Source organism: Gekko japonicus, unplaced genomic scaffold, assembly GCF_001447785.1.
Source record: "Gekko japonicus isolate JY-2015 unplaced genomic scaffold, Gekko_japonicus_V1.1 scaffold135, whole genome shotgun sequence".
NCBI lineage: Eukaryota > Metazoa > Chordata > Lepidosauria > Squamata > Gekkonidae > Gekko > Gekko japonicus.
The window spans coordinates 208,359-229,316 of NW_015175359.1; the positions used below are offsets into that span (position 1 = coordinate 208,359).

Sequence of the window (20,958 nt, forward strand, 5' to 3'; positions counted from 1 at the left end):
CAGTTCATTTTTTTCTGTTAGCATTTCATATGTCACTTTTTTACTATTGTCTAATAATGCTGGCATTATAAAAGCCTCTAGTGGGGAAATCCATTTTGGAATTTTATTGTAAAATCTGTTTTTAATTTTTCCCCAAATTTTTATTAAGGGGCCTCTTATTATGTGATTTTGGAAGTTTTGTTGTGGTTTATCTAAGTTATACCATATGTGTGCATGCCAGCCCATGGGTAGGTCATGCCCTTCTAACTGTGGGAGTCTTTCATCTTCCAGAGTTATCCAGTCTCTTATCCAGCCCATCGCTGCAGCTTGGTAGTATAATCCCCAGTCAGGTAGAGCTAGTCCACCTCTTTCTTTTTTATCTATAAGAAGTTTTCTATTGATTCGTGTGTTTTTTTGCATGCCAGTTAAATTTTCTAGTGCAGCGATCTATGTCTTCAAGGAATTTAGTATTTTTTAGTATGGGTATACATTGTGCTATGAAGAGAAATCGTGAGAGAATAGCCCCTGTCTCTCTCTCCATGAGTCAGTGCAAGGAGGCAAGCCCAGAGCAGTGACTTACACAGAGGCATCTAAGATATTCTGTGGCATTTCAGTTGACTGAATGTTCACTCACAGAATTGCCCACTGCCAAGTGAAAACCTTTGGGATAGAAGCAAGACAGTGGGGTGCCGATGAGAGCAGTGACTCATATGGAGATGCACTCCTGTTTCACACTACAGTTCCCAAGATTCTTTGAGAGGAACCATGAACATTTTACTGTGTACATATTCCTAGTATACATAGGCTCTACATGTCTTTGGGAAGGAGTGTAACAGTTTGGGATAAGAAAAGCAATCCATAGAGAAGAGGGAGAGAAAGAGAGTTGACTTCACAAGAGAAACAAGTTTTAAAAGTTGGGAAGAACACTGCTATGTTACAAGCATGGACGGGATTCCGCATGTGTGCACGCATAAGCTTTGATTTATGTGAGGGATGCTGGCCTCAATCTTGTCTTCTGACAGGAGTTCTGCCAGTAGATGTAATAGAACATCAGCACAGAAGACATGTATTCAGCCCACTTCAAAGATTTCAGCTGCTCCAAAGATAGCAGCCCTTCCTGGGAGAGATGCTCTTTGTGCAGGTTGCTAAGCAACGACATCTCCAGGATGCTGTCAAGAAGAGCATGGCACTGCATCAAACGTGACATGGTGCTAGGACTTCCAACGTTGAGTTAAAGGGTTTGACCACTGGAAAACGTTCCTCCTCATTCCTGATTCACATAGGACACATTCAGTGTATAAACCTTTGGAGAAGATTTGTCGCATCCAAGAGTCCCTTAGCAGGGTCCTTAAAGATTTTCTATGCTGTTACAAAATGCTTACTAAGCCATTCCCTCCTTTCTGCACACCCTCGCTGTATCCTTATCCCAAGTATACCCCTCTAAGCTCTTTGAAGTCTAATGGAAAAATGTAACAATCTACGAGAGGGCTGATGGGGAACGATGTGTGCATGAACAAACCATAACCCAAGTACGTTCTGTGTGCCTTCCTTCCCTTGCTGTGAAACCACAACAGCCACCTTGTAGAGGCATGAGGGTTGATTGGTGGAACCAAGATGCATATGTAGGTTTGGCTGTAATGCATGTGCATCTCTCCTCCCCATGTTTGTCTCAGGCGGATCTCCTTCAAGGGTTCCTTGTCTGAGGCCCAGATACGAGACAGCAGCTTGGAGGTGCTAAAGGGGTACCTGCGGGACATCATTGAGTCCATTGTGGGCTCACTGGGGAAGTGTCCCCACACCATGAGGGTGGCTTTCAAGAAGCTGCACGGGTTCGTTGAGGACTGCTTCCCAGAGGCAGAGAACCAGGTAGGACAGTTTTGAGCTACTAGTGGTTCACCAGCTGAATAATGGGGCTTGACACAATTCCCCGTCTCCAACGCTTGTTATGCTTGAGCATGGGGCCAAGGTTGCTCCCACTTGGAGGTCTTCCTTTATGTTCTCCCCCACCCCATCCCCCAAACCTGCAGTGGATGGGGTTTTTGGGTTTTTTGCTGTAAATTGTCATTGTGCCTTTACTCACCTTCTGAATTTTCCCTGTCTCCTCTGTGTGGTTTCCCAAACCTGCTCTGGTATGACCTTTCCTGGAAGATCATCCCCAAAGTAGGCTTGGTTGTCCTGTGGACAGGGAGGTGAGGATTTCCACTCCCCCCTGCCCACATCCAGCACTATTTGCTGTCACACTTGCCATTTCCTTTCCTCCACTGGCAAACTTTGTGGTATGGTTACTGTTTGTTTTTCATTGGTAGTAGGCATCTCACTATACCATAACATTAATAGAGAAACGAGAGATACCTGACACAGCTGAAAGAAATCTATGGGGCATTTATGTTCAGATGAATGGCACAAAAAAGTAGAGGTAACTCCCAGTGGGAGGGCTTCTAATGTCCTGGCCCCACTGGTGGACCTCCTGATGGCACTGGTATTTCTGGCCACTGTGTGATACAGAGTGTTGGACTGGATGGGCCTTTGGCCTGATCCAACATTGGCATCTCAGCCCCCCCCCCCCCCCGGCTCTTTTCAGGGCCAAAAAATCCTTCTGGGGTCCAAGCCCATGTATTGACCATGTGGATTTATATGGAAGATTCACTAAGCCTGAAAGATGACATGATGTTTAGGGAGACATCAGGAAGGCAGATGAATACTTGAGAGCAACTAATTTCTGATTTGAAGACTTGTAGCTCCAACAGACAAGACCCAGGGAGTTCGACAAACTGCCTCCCAGTGTTTGTTTTTTTCTTGCTCTAAAAATCAAGAACATGAAGCGGATCAGGGCCACTGCAGGAGGTCCTGCCCCAGTTTCTCTATCTGAAATGGCTCCAGGGGGGTTGCCGTTTGTCCTGTTGGGCAATCATATGGGTACTCATGCACATGTTTCCGTATGAGAGGAAACAGCACCTCTCCCCCCCCCCAGTGTTTCCGATCAGGAAAACAGCACTGGGTAGGGGAGCATTAACATCCCCTCCCCTCGCTTCAATCCAAACTGGGCCCTGTGTGCATAATATTTAGAGTGGGGGAAAATAGAATTCATGCACTTTCTAGCATTTTATACGTTAGAGCACATAGCTTCTGATCTGAAGACTTTTAAACCTAATGATTTCTGGTTTTAAAAAACAGGCTTCTCCCCACTTTTTTTTTTTGTCAAGTTGCAGCCATTTTATGGCAACCCTTCATGGGGTTTTCAAGGCAAGAGACATTCAGAGACGGTTTGCCACTGCCTTCCTCTGCACAGCAACCCTGGATGTCCTTGGTGGTCTCCCTTCCAAATACTGACCAGGCCAACCTTGCTTAGCTTCTGAGATCTGATGAGATCAAGCTAGGCTCGGTCATCCAGGTCAGGCTAAGGTTCTCTTTAGCAAACAGAAATGATACAAGGCTCTTTTTGTAGCAGGAACTCTTTTGCATATTAGGCGACACACCCCTAATGTAGCCAATCCTCCAAGAGCTTACAGAGCTCTTCTTACAGGGGCTACTGTAAGCTCTTGGAGGATTGGCTACATTAGGGGTGTGTCGCCTACTATGCAAAGGAGTTCCTGCTACAAAAAGAGCCCTGAAGGCTATCATGTCAAAACATGTTTGCAGTCTCACTTCAACAAAAATTACTTTCATATATATATGAAACTTAACTTCCTTTTGAACAATGTTTGGGGTTTTAGTCTATCTGGTTTTTTTTCCTCCTCAAGGATACCAAATACATCGCCATCAGTGGGTTCCTCTTCCTCCGATTCTTTGCTCCTGCCATTCTGACCCCAAAGCTGTTCAACCTCCGGGATCAGCATGCGGACCCTCAGACCAGCCGCACCCTCTTGCTTTTGGCAAAGGTATCACCAGCGCATGGGCACATGATTGGGGAAGAAACATGGCTCCATATGAATGCAACAGGACTGAGGCGAACTCTCACCGTGAAGTCCGAGATCTGTGGTAACATAAAGGCAACCCCTAGTGGAGAAATAAGATATACAACATTGAAATGTCTTCATTATGTATTTGCACAGTCCATCTAAACCAAGTTTGATGTATGGGATCAGTATCCATAGGCATTTGCCAAGCCCCTGTTTTCCCATGAAGGTCCATGGGTGGGCCCTAATCTGTCGCTGAGGAGATGAGCTTACAACTATAACAGCAGAACAATCCCCTCTCTGTTTAGCTATTTGGATGACAGCCAGTTTGGTGTAGTGGTTAGGAGCACAGACTTTAATCTGGGAGAACTGGGTTTGATTCCCCACTCCTCCACATGGATCTGGGGTCAGTTACAAGTCCTTTCAGAGCTGTTCTCTCACAAGGAGTTCTCAAAAGAGCTCTCTCAGCCCCACCTACCTCGCAGGGTGTCTGCTGTGGGGAGGGGAAGGGAAAGGAGATTGTAAGCCACTCTGAGACTCCTTCAGGTAGTGAAGGGTGGCTTAGAAATCCAATCTCTCTCTTCTATAAGAAAGGCCAGTTTTCTGAGGGACTTAGTAGACCAAAACTCTATTTCATTAGCTGGGGCAAGTAATGTAAGCATCAAGGATTTGGCGAGGAGAAAAAATGGTAGGTCCCAGTAAAACTTGGACAGAAGAATTCCTCACCCCCTTTTGACCGTTCTGGTGCGCGTGTCCCAGGACACCTTTGCAGTCCACTCTTAACTTCCGCAACCCGCTCCTGGCTCAGCACATGGACACAGAAGGGCTGAGTGCAAAGCACACATGGTCCTGGGGAGAGAGTTCCTTGGTGCTGACATTTTTGGAGAGAACATTTTTATTTATTTATTTTGTTCACATTATTTATAGTCCACCTTTCTCACAGGGATTCAGGGCAGGATTACACATCGTGAGTCCATACAGTCAACAAAATGGGACGTTCAATAACCAGTGCATTAGGATTTCAGAAATCTAGACTCACCAGAGAGAACTGAAGCATAGCGTAAATATTAATGTGACATATTAAGTGGTCCAGAAATTACATAATAGGAACTTATTTACAATAAGTTATACATAGCAGGATAGACCACAGTCTCTAATCGTTTATCCAACTCCCCCCTTCTGATTAATCAAAGAACTCTCCCCCGTCTTCATACAGAACCCCTTAAAATAAGAGGTAGCATGAAAGGGCCATGGTCATCCTTCATCATAAAACCTTGAGTGACTGTCTCACCTGACAAGAATGAAGGCTTTGAAGACCAGAAATGTTTATAATTTTTGAATAGGTCTGAAGTATATTTTAAAAACTTTGTTGCCTGAGTTCTTTATTTCCATTTCCTCTTTTGTTGTTGTTGTGTATCTCCATGTGTGCCTAGAATAAACTTTTAAACATTGGATCCCTGCCCTGAGAGCTTTCTTCTAGGAAATAGTGCTCAGCCCACACTATTTAATCCACAAGAAAGCCTGAGGGGAAATTGCCTGGGTAGAGGCCAGGAATTTGCCAGATGCTCCCTCTTGGGTGGAGACAGGATGTCCTCTGTCTCCCGCACTGACTGCTGATATTTCCATAAAGCCCCTTTGCTAGATCCCCACAGAGGCACAGAGGACTCTGTTTTTCTCTTCCACAGCATGTAGAGTTGCTGACTCCAACTTAGGAAATTTCTGGTGATTTGGAGGCTGTTCCTGGGGAGGGCAGGGTTTGGGGAAGGGAGGGAGGATTGTGATGACACAGAATCCCTCCTTCAAAGCTGCCGTTTCCTCCAGGGGAACTGATCTCTGTATTCTGGAGATCACTTGACGTTCTAGGATAACTTCAGGACTCACCTAGAGGTTGGTAACCCCACTAGCATGTCAGTGAAGGTTGGTTTATGGGGAGGATTTAGGAGCAGCCCCCCATCAGAAAATAGCTCACTCCTGCCACATTTGAAACTGGCAGCCAGTGGAAGACGTACTGACCTTGTTGGATGCAATGATGTCATCACTTCCAGTAGGACTGAAAGTGATGTCATCATGTTTCTGGGCCTGGTGATTGACCCCATTTCCAGTTTGGTGTAGTGGTTAAGTGTATGGACTCTAATCTGGGAGAACCGGGTTTGATTCCCCACTCCTCCACTTGCACCTGCTGATGTGACCTTGGGTCAGTCACAAGCTCTGGCACAGCTGTCCTTGAAAGAGAGCAGTTTGTGTCAGAGTTCTCTCAGCCCCACCCACCTCACAGGGTGCCTGTGGTGGGGAGGGGAAGGGAAAGGACTTTGTAAGCCACTCTGAGACTCCAAGTGAAGGGTGGGGTATAAATCCAATCTCCTCCTCCTCCTCCTCTTCCCCTTTTCTCCCACTGACCAGCTGAGTGGGAGCAGCCAATGTGGGGCAGGCGGTCTCCTGAACAAACAGGAGTCCCAGAGCCCCATACTGGGGGCTTTGCATCTTGGGCCCAGAACTGAGCAGAGGAGGGTCTGAAACCAAACTTACTGCTGGGCTTTTATCAACTGGCCTCTCCCTTCCCTTACAATCCCTTCTTTCCCTGCCTCTCTTCCCCGTTAGGCAGTGCAAAGCATCGGCAACTTGGGTCTACAGCTGGGTCATGGCAAGGAGCAGTGGATGGAGCCTCTACACCCCTTTATCCTTTCCAGCATTGGGCGGGTCAAAGACTTCCTAGACAGGCTCATTGACGTGGACTCTGAAAATGGTGAGCTTCCTTTGGGGCCCAGGGTTGCCAGGTCTCCTGCTATAGAGTGAGATCTCCCATTGGCAGCTGCCCATGAACTCCCACCACCACGCAGTAGGCCAGCGGGAAAAGAATAAGAATAAAATGACTGTTGTTCTGATAGTGGCATGATGTCACTTCCAGGTTCACCCTGGAAATGATATCCCACCACTCTAGGATTCAGCGGATACTCTGTGGAACCCCAGAAATGATGTTATACCACCTATGTGATGGTGCACCCCTCTAAGTCCCTGCCAATCCCCTGCCAGGTGCCAGCTGCTGACCACCAGCCCTCTGGCAAGTGAACATCACTTAGATTGGCCACAGTTACCCCCCCCCCCGCCGGGCCCAAGCCCCTTCCCTGCCCCACAAAGAAACAGCACCATTTGGTTTGGCTGTCAGTGGAAAGAGTACCTCTTTTGGAGTGAAATCCTGCCGGGCCAGCTCATCCAGTTAAGTGCACCTAGATGCAGCCCTGTTGCTGCCCAGCTCACCTGTTGCATTGCCGTCTGCTGTGACCCTGGGGGGCATCTCTGGTTCCAATGCATGCACTGTGACAAGCCTGCTCCTTTCTTCCCTCCATCTGTTAGGGCGGCAAGGGTGGGTCCTCCATCTCTTCCCTCTCCACTGGGGGGGAATGGGGCTGTGTACAGACAAGGGGGCAAGCCCTTTTCCAGGGCTGCTGTTGCCTCTCAAACGACCCCCCATTTGGAAGTGTGACACTGCAGTGAGCCCCAGCCCCAGTGAGGGTGGTGTGACTGTGGACGGCTTTCCAATGGGGGGGCAGGCCATGCCTCCCCCATAGCATAGGGGAAGGGTGAAAACATTCATCTAGGGTGCCAAAAATATCTGGGCCGGCCCTGGATGCCCCTAATAGATGACATCATGTCACTGTGCATCTGTTTATGTCTGTGTGTTTAGCTGTGCTGCTAACATAACAAAAAACGAACTCATGGCCAACAGGCCAAAATGCCCTGGATGCCCCTAATAGATGGCATCATGTCACTGTGCATCTGTTTGTGTTTGTGTGTTTAGCTGTGCTAACGTAACAAAAAACGAACTCATGGCCAACAGGCATGGACGGGATTGTAACCCTCTCCCTCCTTCTGTATACAGGCAGTCCAGATTCTGTGTTTTGGAATAAATAATTAAATCTATGCCAAGGTCTCACTGTACTTGTACCTCTTTGAGCACAAAAAGAGAGGGAGGTGCTGGACGCCATTGGGGCGGGCGGTATATAAATCTAATAAAATAAATAAATAAATGATGCCCCCTTTTTGTCTAGAAGCGAGCGAGAACCAGTCGTGGACGCCCTTCCACCCTTCTGCCACCATCAAGGAGGGCTACCTGCAGAAACGCAAGGCTGAGGGCCTCCACTTGGTCTCACGTTTCACCTTCAAGAAACGCTATTTCTGGCTAAGCAATGAGACTCTGTCTTACTCCAGATCTCCCGACTGGCAGGTGGGCGTCTTTTCCTTTTCCTTTCCATAGAAGGAGATCACTGCTGACCTTGGCAGGCTGTTAGTGGAATTCTTTTCTATAAGGCACATTAAAGAATGCAACAGCTATAAACTAGCATGGGACAAAGTCCATAGGGGAAATTCTACACAAATTTGGAAGAACTATCTGGTGGATGTGCTCATGACTTCTAGCCATAGTTGGGCTGGTAATGATGATATTAATATAGTACAAAAACAAGAGAAAGCCATTTTGAAATTCCCCACTCATTCCCCTTTTTTGGTTAGCGCTAAGGCATAGAGCATTCTAGCACTAGCCATGGTAAGTTTGATACAGGGTTTGCAAATTCACTATCAGCATTAGTTTGCATTGAACCATGGGAGCTAGCTCTAAGAAAAGACAGGAGGATGGAAATTCATGGACAAGTTGAAAAGTGTGCATGACTCCAGGGTGCCTCCGATTAGGGATGGGCATGAATTTTGGCCTGTTTGGGGTTCACGAATCAGACTTCATAAACTGAAGAACCAGGATTAACTACCATGAATTTTGACACAGTTTGCAGTGGCTCACAGCCTGCTTTCAGCTCCCCGTGGCTTTTTGTGGGTGCAGAAAGCAGGGTTTAAATGGTTCCAAGACATTGAAATCACTGCCTTCTTGGGGGATCCCCCCCCTTCTGCTGGCTGTGGTGAGCCATGGCCAGCAGAAAGGTGGGCAGGAAGTCCCTTCCCCGGGGATCGCTCTCCCTCTTTTCTGCTGGCTGCTGTTTTTTGGGCTTTCTGCGAACCCTGTTTAAAGGGAGTGTGGTCCCTTTCGACGAGATTTGCAGAGCCAGGAACCACACAAACCAGTTTGGTTTGTAAATGAGCTTTTCATTCCAGCTTGGTTTAGTTCATGGTTCAGTCATGAACTATGAACTGAACTGCATTTTCTCAGTTTGTGCCCATCTCTCCTTCTGATCTCCTATCCTTGAGGAATAGCCCAAAGAGTAGTACTGCCCCAGAGAAGTAAAATTCTATGCAAATCTTTGTTCTTTACCGTAGATGCTGTTACTTCAACCCCTTAGTCATTATGCCAACTCTCAAATACATAGGGAAGTATCATTTGACTTTATATCAGTTTTTAATTATTTGAAGGACTTATTTTTTTAACGTTAGAATATGAAATATTTTACTTCTTCATTCAAAGACTGCCAGTCTCTTTGGCTGATTTCGCATTAGAGCTGCCTCGATGTTGCGCCACCGTTTGCCCCGATACTATTGGTCAATTTCACACCCGAAGCCGCGGGGCTGCATTTGACCCGTGGCTTCGCCCGATTTCTTCCGCAGTTTCGTGATCCTCAAAAAACAGGATTACGAAACTGTGGGGGAAATCGGGCAAAGCCACGAGTCAAAATGCAGCCCTGCAGCTTCAGGTGTGAAATTGACCAATAGTATCGGGGCAAACGGTGGCGCAACATCGAGGCAGCTCTAGTGCGAAATCAGCCTTTGTTTACATATCTTTTGTGAAAGTACTTTCACTTTACCAAATGGCGTTGGAGAAGTAATTAAAGGACAGAGAATTGCATCCATCCGTACTGACGAGGGCAGGTGGATTATCTCACACTTCCAGGTGCGTACCTCCATCCCTGTCCAGAGGATCTGTGCAGTGGAGCGTGTGGATGAAAACACTTTCCAGCAGTCGCACATGATGCAGATTTCAACTCGTGACAACGGAGGGCAGCTCTCCACCATGTACATCCAGTGTAAGGTAAATCCTTTAGATTATGAAAGTTCTAGGTCATGTGTGTTCCATTAAAGGAGGAAGAGCCAATGGTTGCTAAATTAGGTGGTCTCTGGCATTCAGAAGCATCAAAGCAAAACCTTTTTAGCTGAACTAAACCTCCAAACAAGTTACTATCACCCAGATTTTGTACTCAGGCTAGTTTACCCAATTGGCTTTATCAAGTGCTACAAATCATCCTGGCTCATACCACATCAGATTACAAACTAGGGTACAACTCCCCACAGATAATATGACTGCTCAAGGAGAATAGTGTGTGTCAGTTTTCAATGTGTGAGGAGGTTTGGGGGGATGTTTTTGTGGAGGGGGGGATGCAACCCTGCAACTCATAATCTGAAATCATACGATCCAGGAGGTTTACCACTGCTGATTCCATGAACTGTCCCTTATTATTGCAAACATTAATTGAGCCCGTTCGCGGGGAGGGCGGGGTATAAATACAATAACATAAATAAATAAAATAAGATTCATGCCAGAGTTGTGTAGTGTTACGAGTGTGGGACTAAGTCTGAGGGGATGGCACAGGTATGGGAAGCTGGGTATCTAAAAGTAAAAAAGAGAAACCCATGTAACTTTAGTACCGTCGAAGATGAATACCATTTACCAGAACCCCGTTGTTGTGCAGAAATTCCATGGACCCAAACATCCTGGGGGTATGTATCTAATCTGGTTAATAGGTCAGGGAAAGGGGCAGTAGAACCATCGCTTGAACTCTCCAGGGTCCTATCCTTTCCTTTCCTTTGGCAGAACATCAATGAGTTGAATCAGTGGCTCTCAGCCATCCGGAAAGCGACCATCTCCAACGAGTGCATGCTGCCCTTCTGCCACCCGGGAGCCTTCCGTGGCAATCGCTGGACCTGTTGTTTACAAACTGACCGCACAGGTAACCCTGCTGAGGTTCAGCATTACCAGAGGTCATTTCGGGGGGGGGATCGCGGGGGATCGCAGTTCTCCCGGGTGAGGTGCGGGGGGGGACATGACGAAGCCCCGCCCCCTGCTTCCGGCCACCCCGCTTCCGGCCCTCATTCAGCCAGGAGGAGGCAGGAGAAGAGGAAGGGTAAGTTGCTTCCTCCCTGCCTCTCCCCACCCCTGCTTGCCTGGGGCCAGGGAGGGCCTTCGCGGGGCTTCCTTGCACTCCCGCCGGCCTTGCAGGTCCACCGCCGGGCCCCTCATGGGGCTCGGCAGTGGAGCTGCAAGGCCGCCGCTGGCGGCCGTGACCGTTGGGGGCGGGGTGTGTTGCCTTATGACACACTTCCGGTGATGTCAGGGGGTGTGGCCTTATGACACACTTCTGGTGATGTCAGGGGGTGTGGCATATGCTAATGAGTTATGCTAATGAGTTCCCCTAGCTCTTTTTCTACGAAACGACCCCTGAGCATTACATATAAGTGGGGTGTGTGGACTTTGTGTAATGCAGGGGGGGTTTGTCTCTGAATGTGAGATAAATCCTTGTCCTTCGGGACCCTTTGTACAATTAAAAAAAAATTATCCAAGTTTTGTTGGTCATGCAATTGAGGCTCATTTCAGATGTTTCACCAAGCAATCGTTAAGGAGACTTAAGCATGGTTTGACATGCTGTCCAGATTGCAGAACCATGGTTTTTAATCAATCAGCTAACTTGAATGAGAAACCAGGGTTTGAAGTGGGTTTTCAAGCTGTGGTTGGAGCTAGCTATGCTTTTGACCTGATGTCCAAATTGGCATGTCATAGTTATGGCCCTCACTCTGGCATGGTTTAGAGGTCACGCCTATCTTCGGTGCTACATGAACAAGCCCTGTGCTGATGCAAACAAACCATGGCTTGAAATCCTAGTTTTCAGAGTAAGCGCAAAAGTCTTTTGTCTGTTCAGATGTAAAACAAATAATGTATTTCATAAAAGCAGAAATCATGAATTGAAATTGGATGTGTGACAGGAGGATGAATGAAAGGAAGGAATGCATGAACAGAGAGCTTATTCACATAGCACCAAGCCATGATCTGTCTTGGGGTGACTTTCTGAACTAATGAAGCAAAACAAATACACAGCTCTAAGCCATGGTTTTTCCTGTTGCACGTCTGGAAGCTCAGCCCATGATTTGAGGTCTAAACCATGGTTAGTACAAGTTATGGTTTAGTGTGATGTCTGAATGCATCAAAGAGAAAGAGAATGAAACTTTTCACCCAGTGGTGCCTCTTGTGGTCATAATCTGTCACCTCATCTTTGTACAGTCTGTTACTCTGGGACCACCTCTGTTTGAGGTCACTGGACGTGTGAAATGTGGCCAAACAAACTGAGAATGGACCTCGTCCCACCCCAGAGGATTTCTTGAGGATGAAGGGGAAGACAAAATCTACAGCAAGAGGGTACTTGGTAGGGTTGCCATTCCCCCGGTGGGGCCAGGAGATCCCCCAATTTCAGGGGTCTCAATTTCCCATGGCCCAGCTGGCTGGCAGGGGAAGCCCCACCCCAAGAAGCCCCCTCCCAGTGCCACTGGCATGGTGACATCACCCTGGAGTGATGTCATCACATTTCTAATGTTGGGGGTGACGCTCTAGGTTTTGGGCAAAACCCTATGGTTTTGAGGCCCCCAAACCCAGAGAGTTTTGCCCAAAACCTAGACCATTGTCTACAAGGCTCCCTCTAAGCAGTGAAGTCTTGGGAGCAAAAATTCTATAAATTAGTTTACTATGGAGCCATCCTTCCTGAGCTAAGACAAAAATGTGTGAGCCGGAGGCCAAAAAACTGTGAGCTAGCTCACACTAACTCAGTTTAGAGGGAACACTGATTGCCTCCAACATCAGAAATGTGATGACGTTACTTCTTGGTGACATCATTGTGGCGTGCATGCAAGAAAACCTCCAGGAAGGATTGGGAATCCTCCCGCTGGCAGCCATGTAGGACCTGGCAAACCTAGTACTTGGAGACCTCTAAACCCTAGCATGTATGGATGATATCATTAAGAGGAACTGGGGCATAAAGGCATCCCAGTGAAGGCTGATCGTTCTAAAATGAAGCCAGTTTTCCTCCAAGTGTCTCTCTTTCATATTTATCTGTAGCTTTTGTGGGGAGGGTGACTGGTTATTGGCTACATTTATGACTAACAGTGCCATCCTAAGCAAAGTTACACCCTTCTAAATCCATTGAAGCCAATGGGCTTAGAAGGGTATAACTCTGTTTAGGATGGCACTGCAAGTCTGCAAGAAAATAATCCTGTACCTGTAATATTTATGTATTTATTTGCCTCATTTGGAGTCTGCCTTTCTGACTGAGATTCAAGGCAGATTACACAGTGTAAATCAATGTATTCAATTGGATTATGTATTCAATAGGATTAAGATGCAGAAGTTAAAAACCGAGTAAAATCTGGAACAGAGCTGGAACAAAGCTGAAGTATTAAAATGGCATATTAAACAGTGAAGAAATTGTATAATAGTATAATACATAAAGCGACGGATAATATGCAGTATACAGAGTCGTACAATGCAGTTTCTTTCCCTTTATTAAAGCATTCTTCCTTAATCTTTCTGTTATAATAGGACAGATGTAACATTTTTCCTGTTTCTGTGAATAGATCATGACCTCACTTGCCATAGATTACCAGTTCTGCCTGCCTATGCTCCAGGGTGAAGCCTCTCTTGCTTTGGGAAAAAAATTATAGTTATTTTTAAAAGTGTGCAAATATTAACGCTTGGACACATGTATGCAACTGCACAATGCCCATAACAGTATAAAAGTCCCTTCTCTTGAGGCTTCTCTTGCAATACCAGCCCAAGTCCAGATCAGACCCTACGCTACGTGGCCATCCATTCCCTCACCTTACAGGACCACCCGTGGTTGTGGTTTGGTTACAGTTCGTGGCTGCAGCCGCACCCATTCTGCTGTGACCCTCGGTGACTGGAGCGATCCTCTGGACCCAGATACCGAGGCCCAGATGGTGTACAGGCAACTTCTGCTGGGCAGAGACAAACTCAGGTGAGTGGATGTGCTGTCTGATAGTTGGCAACTATGTTTGTGGTGTCTCTCTTGTGGGAGACGAAGACTCTGCAGCTGGGATGGATGGGAGAGAGCTACGTTACAGTGCTGTGTAGCTTCGAAAGAGAATGACCACAGCTTCTTTGTGTTAAGTGGCCCAGAGCAAATTGCGACTGTGGGTGCTGAGCAAGCACATAGATAACACCATACTCAGACAACAGTGACAAACCCAGAATTCTGCACCAAATTCGGCAACACAAGAGAGTAAATTAGGTCAACTGAGAATGGTTGTTCTTGTTTCCCATAATTTATTCTGCTTCTGCTAAGGAAGGGCACAGAAACCCCACACTTAGAGGGCTGGAAAACATACAGTTCCTCAAATTTCACCCACAGATGTCCTGTTTCCTTTTATGAAATGTATGTATGGGGCTAGAAACATAGTCTTTAAAGGGAGAGAGGTGTTATAGAGTCTTAGGAAGTAGGCATTTGTAGCCTAAATCTCATATTGCAGGTTTTCTGTACCCCTACAGGACTGCAGTGTGCATTGCATTCACGTCTGGCCTTGACTAATCAATTGGGGTCCATGTATGGTGTCCCAGAGCTGCATGCTTGTACTGTCTTTCCAGCAGAGGGCCTCCTTCCTTAAGAAATTTTCTCTCCACCAGCTCAGCGTAAGCAAAGCAGTATTTCAAATTTGCGAAGAGGAAGAGAGGCAATTGGATGTGCCCATCTTTAAAAATATATCTAGGGCCAAGCCCTTTCTCCAGACTGTGTAAGGACCTGAATCTTGTTCTAGACCCTTAGAAATTCAAACAACCTTTGAACATAGGGAGCTAATTTGAGAGAGAAATCTTTCTCCACACCCGCTACCTGAGCTAATTTGTGACAGGAGATGCCAAGGACTGAACTTTGACTCTTCTGCATGTGAAGCAGGTGCTCTCCCACGCAGCCACAATCCTTTCCTACTTTATTCACTCCCCTTTTGGCCTTTAACACCTCAGACACACTGATCTGGGTTGATCTTGGCTCCTATCTTTCATAAAGCTAAGGATACTTCTGAAGAGGGATGTGTACCGTATATGGGTCAATGTGGAGATGAATAGCTGAGGGGAGGTAAAGACACGGGGCTGGTGTTTTCCATGGCAGTCATGTGTCTTTCTAGATGTATGAATGCACTCTGTTTAAAGTAGCAGACACAGTAAAAAACAACCCACAATCCACCTGGTTCTTGAGTTTAAGTGACTTTACTAGTTCAATCAGGTAAAAACAATAATGGATAATCAGGCAACTGACGTGTTCTGGCTGGTGAATAATGGTGCTCTCGAATGCTTTTAGAATGGTTTGTCTGTCGCGAGACTCGTGACACAGTTCTGAATGCAGCTAGCTGGGCCAACAAAATCATTTATTTGTTCAAGAATGAACGAGTGCTAGCAGATTGCTGTTTTGGTTTGATTTGATTCAAAGTGCTTTTTTCTTTAATATATGTATGTATGTATGTATGTTTGGGGATACACAAAGGGTTTTTATTTGTGTGTGTATGTGAATTCCAAGTTCCTTTGTCTTAAGCAAAGTCATTCCTGGGAGAAGAAAGAGTGACACCGTTACAGCCATTAAAGTGTTAGCTGGTTAACTGCAGTGATCTATCCATTTTTGAAGCTTGCGGCCCTAGTGTGTATTATCCTTGTCACTCTCCCTAGGGAGAAATGCTTGGAATTTGCAAGCAAGGAGACTCCGCTGGAACAAGGCAGAGGAGCCCAGGAAGGTAGGATCGGCCCCTCCATTGCCAGAACAGACCAAAGGCAAAAAAGAATTGGGGGGCTGGGGAATCCCACCATTTGATAACCAGCACAGAGCTATATGATATTATAGTCTTAAAAGCTGCTCCTCAACAACATTCTCTTGCTGAATCTTCTCTCCTGGCACTCAGGGGGTGCGTTCAGATGGGGGATTTACAACGGTTAGGGTGCCGGTTCCAACCGGTGTACTTACAGGCGTTCACACGGCGAACATCTGCCTCCCGTCCCTAACCATTGTAAATCCCTTTACACCGTTTTACTCTGCCACTAGGTACAAAGTGGTGGTAAACAGAGTGCAACGGTTGTAATCGGTGCACCCCGGCGTCTGATCGCTCTCCTCCGTTCCCCAGCTACTTCCGTTGGAAGCCTGGGGCTTCCGGCTTTCCCCGCCATTTTGTTTTTAAATTAAGCGATATGCGCTCAGGCGAAGCTTCGCCCTCAGCATTTGTTAAAAAAAAAAAGCCTTACTTTAACTTCCCGGAGGAGTCCGGGACTACAGGGAGGCCAGGTTGGGCTTTAAAGTTTAAAGGTAAGTGCTTACCTTTAAAGTTTAAACGTAAAGGGGGGGGGGGTTGAGCATGCGCAAAAATCGCCATTCTCTGAATGGCTGCCTATGCGCATGCTCAAACTGTCCTTAAAAAAAAAAAACGCCGACACCCGCAGCGTGTGAGCGGGCGTCCACCGGAGGGCTATGCAAGATGGAGGGTAAGTCTGATCGCGTTTCTGCCGGCATAAACAGTTTATGCCGGCAGAAAGGCAACGTCTGAATGCACCCAGTGAGTGTATTGTGACATCACAGCAGCCAGCCAATGGCGGTGGTTGTTTTCGGGAGGACTCATAGGTGATAAATAAATTGTACCTTCTTACCTAGGTAAGAAATCCTGGAAACACATTCTCTGTTTTTTCTTCTTCTCAAACAACCAACGGCTCCTTGCAAAACATTAAATTTGGAAATATGACATTTCTCTCCTTGCCAAACTTGCCAGATCCATGGAAATGTGAATTGCTGTTACATGGCAATGATCGCTCGGTATATCCTTAACCAAGTGTACATGATTCCATCTCCTGGATGGGTGACCAATGTTCATAAGGCTGGAAAGTGGAAACAGTCTGAACTTGTAAGCAGGGAAGAGTGAGAGTCCTCTGACGGCTGAATGGGCAGGGACCTTCTCCGATGCTCAGTGAGACCTGACAGTTGCTGTAGGACCTCTGCGGGAAGCCAGTCCATGTCGTGTTGCCTGCCTTGTGACCCCAGCAGGTTGCAAAACTGTGGCTTCTGGGTTTGGAGAGGCACACCACAGCCCTTCCATTTCAGGTCCATTTGGCAAGGCCTTATTGATCTCCCCTCTCCCCTCCTGACTTTTATTTATTTGATTTATATACCACCCTCCCTGGATGGGCTCAGGGTGGTGTACAACAATTAAATAATACAATTAAAATAACATTAAAATAACAAATTGCATAGAATAATATCATACAATACTGTGTAAAAGCAGAGAGATCTGATGTTAGATTAAATCAGATGTCTAATCAGATGTCCAATCAGATCCAGGCCACTGATGGGGCGGGGGGGGGGGAACGTCTTCTGCCCTAACCAAATGCCTGGTGGAAGAGCTCCATCTTACAGGCCCTGCAGAACTGCAATAAATCCCGCAGGGCCCTAATCTTGTAGGGGAGCTCGTTCCACCAGGCCGGGGCTAATCGTCAAGGCTAACTGGACGTCCCTGGGGCCAGGGACCACCCAGAGATGTTGGTTTTTGGGCCTCAGTGCCCTCCAGGGCTCATATGGGGAGAGGCGGACTCGAAGGTATGCTGGCCCCTGGCCTTATAGGGCTTTAAAGGTAAGCACCAGCACCTTGAAGCGGATCCGGAATTCAATAGGCAGCCAGTACAGTTCACGCAGCACTGGGTGGATATGAGCCCACGCAGGTGTCGCCATCAACACCCGTGCTGCCGCATTCTGCACTAGCTGCCACTTCCGGAGCAGAGTCAAGGGCAGCCCCACCTAGAGAGGGTTACAATAGTCCAGTCTGGAAGTCACCATTGCATATTCAACAGCTTGCACCTTTCCTTTTATAACTATGCAACAAAAAGGGCTAGAGGCTTACTTTTAAAAAATGAGATCTGGGAACGCTTAGATTGTTGCAGTAGATCATTAACGGTGTACTGCTATCGCAATCCAGCAGTTTCCACTTTATAATGGCAAGAGCCCTCTGGTGGTGGGTGGGGGAAATGGCAGCTGTGGGACCAGAGACAGGGGAAGTGGCATTGATGTGGGTGGGATCTGCAAAAATGCACTGTTTTACCCATATGGCGTCCAAAGGTGCTTTGATTGCAAAAAGATGGCACAAAACCAGGTTTGGGCAAGATCTCAGTAAAGCAGGGGAACATGAGGAGGATAAACAGAGGATGGTATTATGGGGATGCTTCCAAAAATGGTGGGACAATAAGCCAAAGTGGAGCAAACGACAGGATATATCTAACTGTCTTGGAGGAAAATGGCCAGTTCCTTTGATAAAGTCTTTTTTGTGACCTGGAGGTAAATAACACCCCATTTTAAAGGGACAGGAAATTTTTTCCAGATAGGGATGCTAGCCTCCAGGTAGGACCTGGGGATCCCCTGGAATTACTGCTTGTCTCCAGGCGTCCGAGACGTTCTCCTGGAGAAAATGGTTGCTTTGGAAGATGGGCTCCATGGCAGTGTACCCTACTGAGGCCCCTGTCCGCCCCAGGCTCCATCCGTAAATCTCCAGGAGTTTCCCAACATGGATCTGGCAACCTCAGACCCAGCAGAGCCCCAGCCACTCAGACAGTACGTAGAATTAAGGCATCCTATTTCACTCTCTTAGGAATTAGCTGCCACTCCCTGTTGATTAAATAGTCAAGCTTTGCAAAGCCAGCCTTGAAGGGTGTCAGACCCAACTGCAGTCAAGTTGAGCAAGGCAGGGTTAAGATGGGGAAAAGTAAAGCAAGCAGATCCAAAAGGCACCAGGAAGACTGGGACAAGCAGCAGGAGCTGGGTCTCTAGGCTGCTCCGACTGATAAACAGGGTCTGATTCACTGATTGGAAGCTTTGGACCCAAAAGTCACCAGCTGATGCAGCATCCTTGATAAAGTTCAGTAGGTCTAGATTTGGTCAGTGAATTGATGAGAGGACATCCTTGGGAAACCTCCGTATTCCAGCTTTGTGTTCCTGCGATGGAAGAAAGGTGGGATACAGATACATGTAATAAATATATTGTGTGTGGGGAGAGGATATCAAGGAGTGTCACCTGACTCGTTCCAACCCATCATGATTAAGCCGTTTCTTTATTTGCCCTCTTTGCACTTCCTTCCTGTGGCCAGAGCTTGGTGGAGGCGCACTGGCACAGTTTCAGGTTCTGTATTTAAGCGCCACTTTAATCCGTCCAGAGACAGGCTTGGCATCTTCCTAGCCAGGTACACTGAAAGCTAGCTGGGGAAAAATGCTTGATCTACAGTCTTTTTGCCGACCTGCGCTAGCAGTTTTACATTAACCTCTGAGTGTTAACAGAGTGCAAATGAACCATTTGCCTTCCAAAACTTAATTTTTTACATGGATACCTAACAGAGTGTTTGCCTAAAGACAGATCTCTCTGTCTCAGCATCCCTCCCAGATGGGGTCGCAACCTTTCTATCTAGCCTCTTCCGCGACAGGGATTTACCCTTCTTTTCTCTGCTTCCAGACACCAGCGACCGGCGGATGGCAGCAGCTGCTCGCTTGCTAGAAGTCATCCAGGATTTGGAGCGAGCCCACGATGCCTTTGAGCACCAAGAAGAGGAAGAGAGAGCAGCAGCCAGCCCAGCCCCCCACCCCTGAGCGGCCGCCTCCATTTGGGACCCCACTTGTGTTTACTCTGTAATGTGTTGACATGTCTATGTCTATCGAGGAGGGGCTGGCAGGCCCACCTGACGTTTGCTTTGGAGAGGGAGAGAAGGTGCCCAAGGAGAAGCTGCAAAAATCTCCTTCCCTTGTGACTGCACCAGTTTGTGCCCTGCTGGTTGTGATCTGGCCATAGCTTGGTTGGGTCCCAGAAGAAGCCGAGAGGTTCCCAAGGTGGGTTTTCTTTGCCTGCAGATTCCCTTGCTTTGCTTACAAGGCAGGTCAGTGCATCCAGAGCTGTGTTTGCTTGGTGCTTCTCTGGGGGTGCAGAACATGGCACTGGGTACAGGATCCAGCATCTGGAGAATCGATTTCTTTTTTTAAAAAGAGCACCAGTTGTTAGGTCTCAGCCTCTGCAGGCTTGTGTGGGCGATGCCTGCCTGCATCTCGGAGGCCGGGTGGGCTTGGAAGGTCAAAGGGGTCCTCCCACAGCTTTCCTTCTTCCTCCCTAGGAGTAGCAAGCATTGCAGCGCAGATTAGACGGAAGAAGAACCACTGTGCAAATAGTGATCCTGTTATTCAGGGAGTGGGTTGGGGGTGGGACACTGGAGTGGCTAGATGGCAGGTTTTAATTTTACGAGCCCACAGTCCTAAGGAAACCTTTTCCCCAAAGGGCACAGTGCCACCTCCCTGTTTGCCAGTCACTCTTGCCACAAAAGGGCCGTTCTCACATAGCCTGGGCCTGCACCTGAGTGCAGCGGAGCAGGAAACCACGACAGGGTGCTTTTGGCTGGAGGACCGAGCCGGTGAGCTGTAGGCCTTGCCACAGCAACCGGCCACAGGGTAGAATGATGTCTGACTTCTCCGTGGCTGCATCTCCCAGCTTCTCTCTGCGAAAGCCTCGTGGCACAAAACAAGTGGCAGCCGTATAAAGTCCCATGGCTGTCTCCGTTTGCTGAAGCATTGTGAGACATTTTAACCTCGCGTTGTACTTCCTCTCCTCCCCTTGCCTGTACAATGCACAGTCATGAATGTTAGTTTTATTATCTGTTTATTTATTTGGATGACTTCAGTGCTGCCTCCCTAAAGCCTGTTCAAGGCGGCTTATAAAGTAAAACACAGTGAAGACTCCCTAAAAGTCATAACAATTGGAAAAACTGTTAATAATCCAGCATTACAAATCCAGAAAGAGCAGCCCCCAAAATTTAACATCTTAAAATGAACCTCATAAAACACTTCTCAGGCAGAGCAGACTGTAAAATGAGTGAAAACGATCAACTCTTCAAAATCCTGGTGAAAAGATAGTTGGGTAGGTGCTAAGCGAGCCTCACAATGGAAGGACCTTCCACAAGCGAGGTACCTAGCCTCACCAGCTTGCCTGTCACACCAGCCCCCGCTCTCACTCAGTGGAGCAGTAGGAGCGGGCGGGAGGCATCATGGCATCCATGACATTCTAGGAATTCCCCTAATTCTATGAATTTTACCACAGAGATAGG

General features: G+C 47.3%; 1 protein-coding gene across 1 annotated transcript in view; it reads left to right on the plus strand.

Annotated features, from left to right (window-relative positions):
* Positions 1-19,980, plus strand: part of RASAL1 (RAS protein activator like 1 (GAP1 like)) — a 69,855-nt gene extending 49,875 nt beyond the window's left edge. Inside the window, 10 exon segments of the mRNA XM_015425294.1 lie at positions 1,653-1,845; positions 3,720-3,857; positions 6,474-6,618; positions 7,922-8,097; positions 9,703-9,840; positions 10,621-10,756; positions 13,705-13,825; positions 15,523-15,587; positions 19,326-19,429; positions 19,975-19,980. Coding sequence (XP_015280780.1) covers positions 1,653-1,845; positions 3,720-3,857; positions 6,474-6,618; positions 7,922-8,097; positions 9,703-9,840; positions 10,621-10,756; positions 13,705-13,825; positions 15,523-15,587; positions 19,326-19,429; positions 19,975-19,980 — 1,222 coding nt within the window.
* The last annotated feature ends 978 nt before the right edge of the window (positions 19,981-20,958 follow it).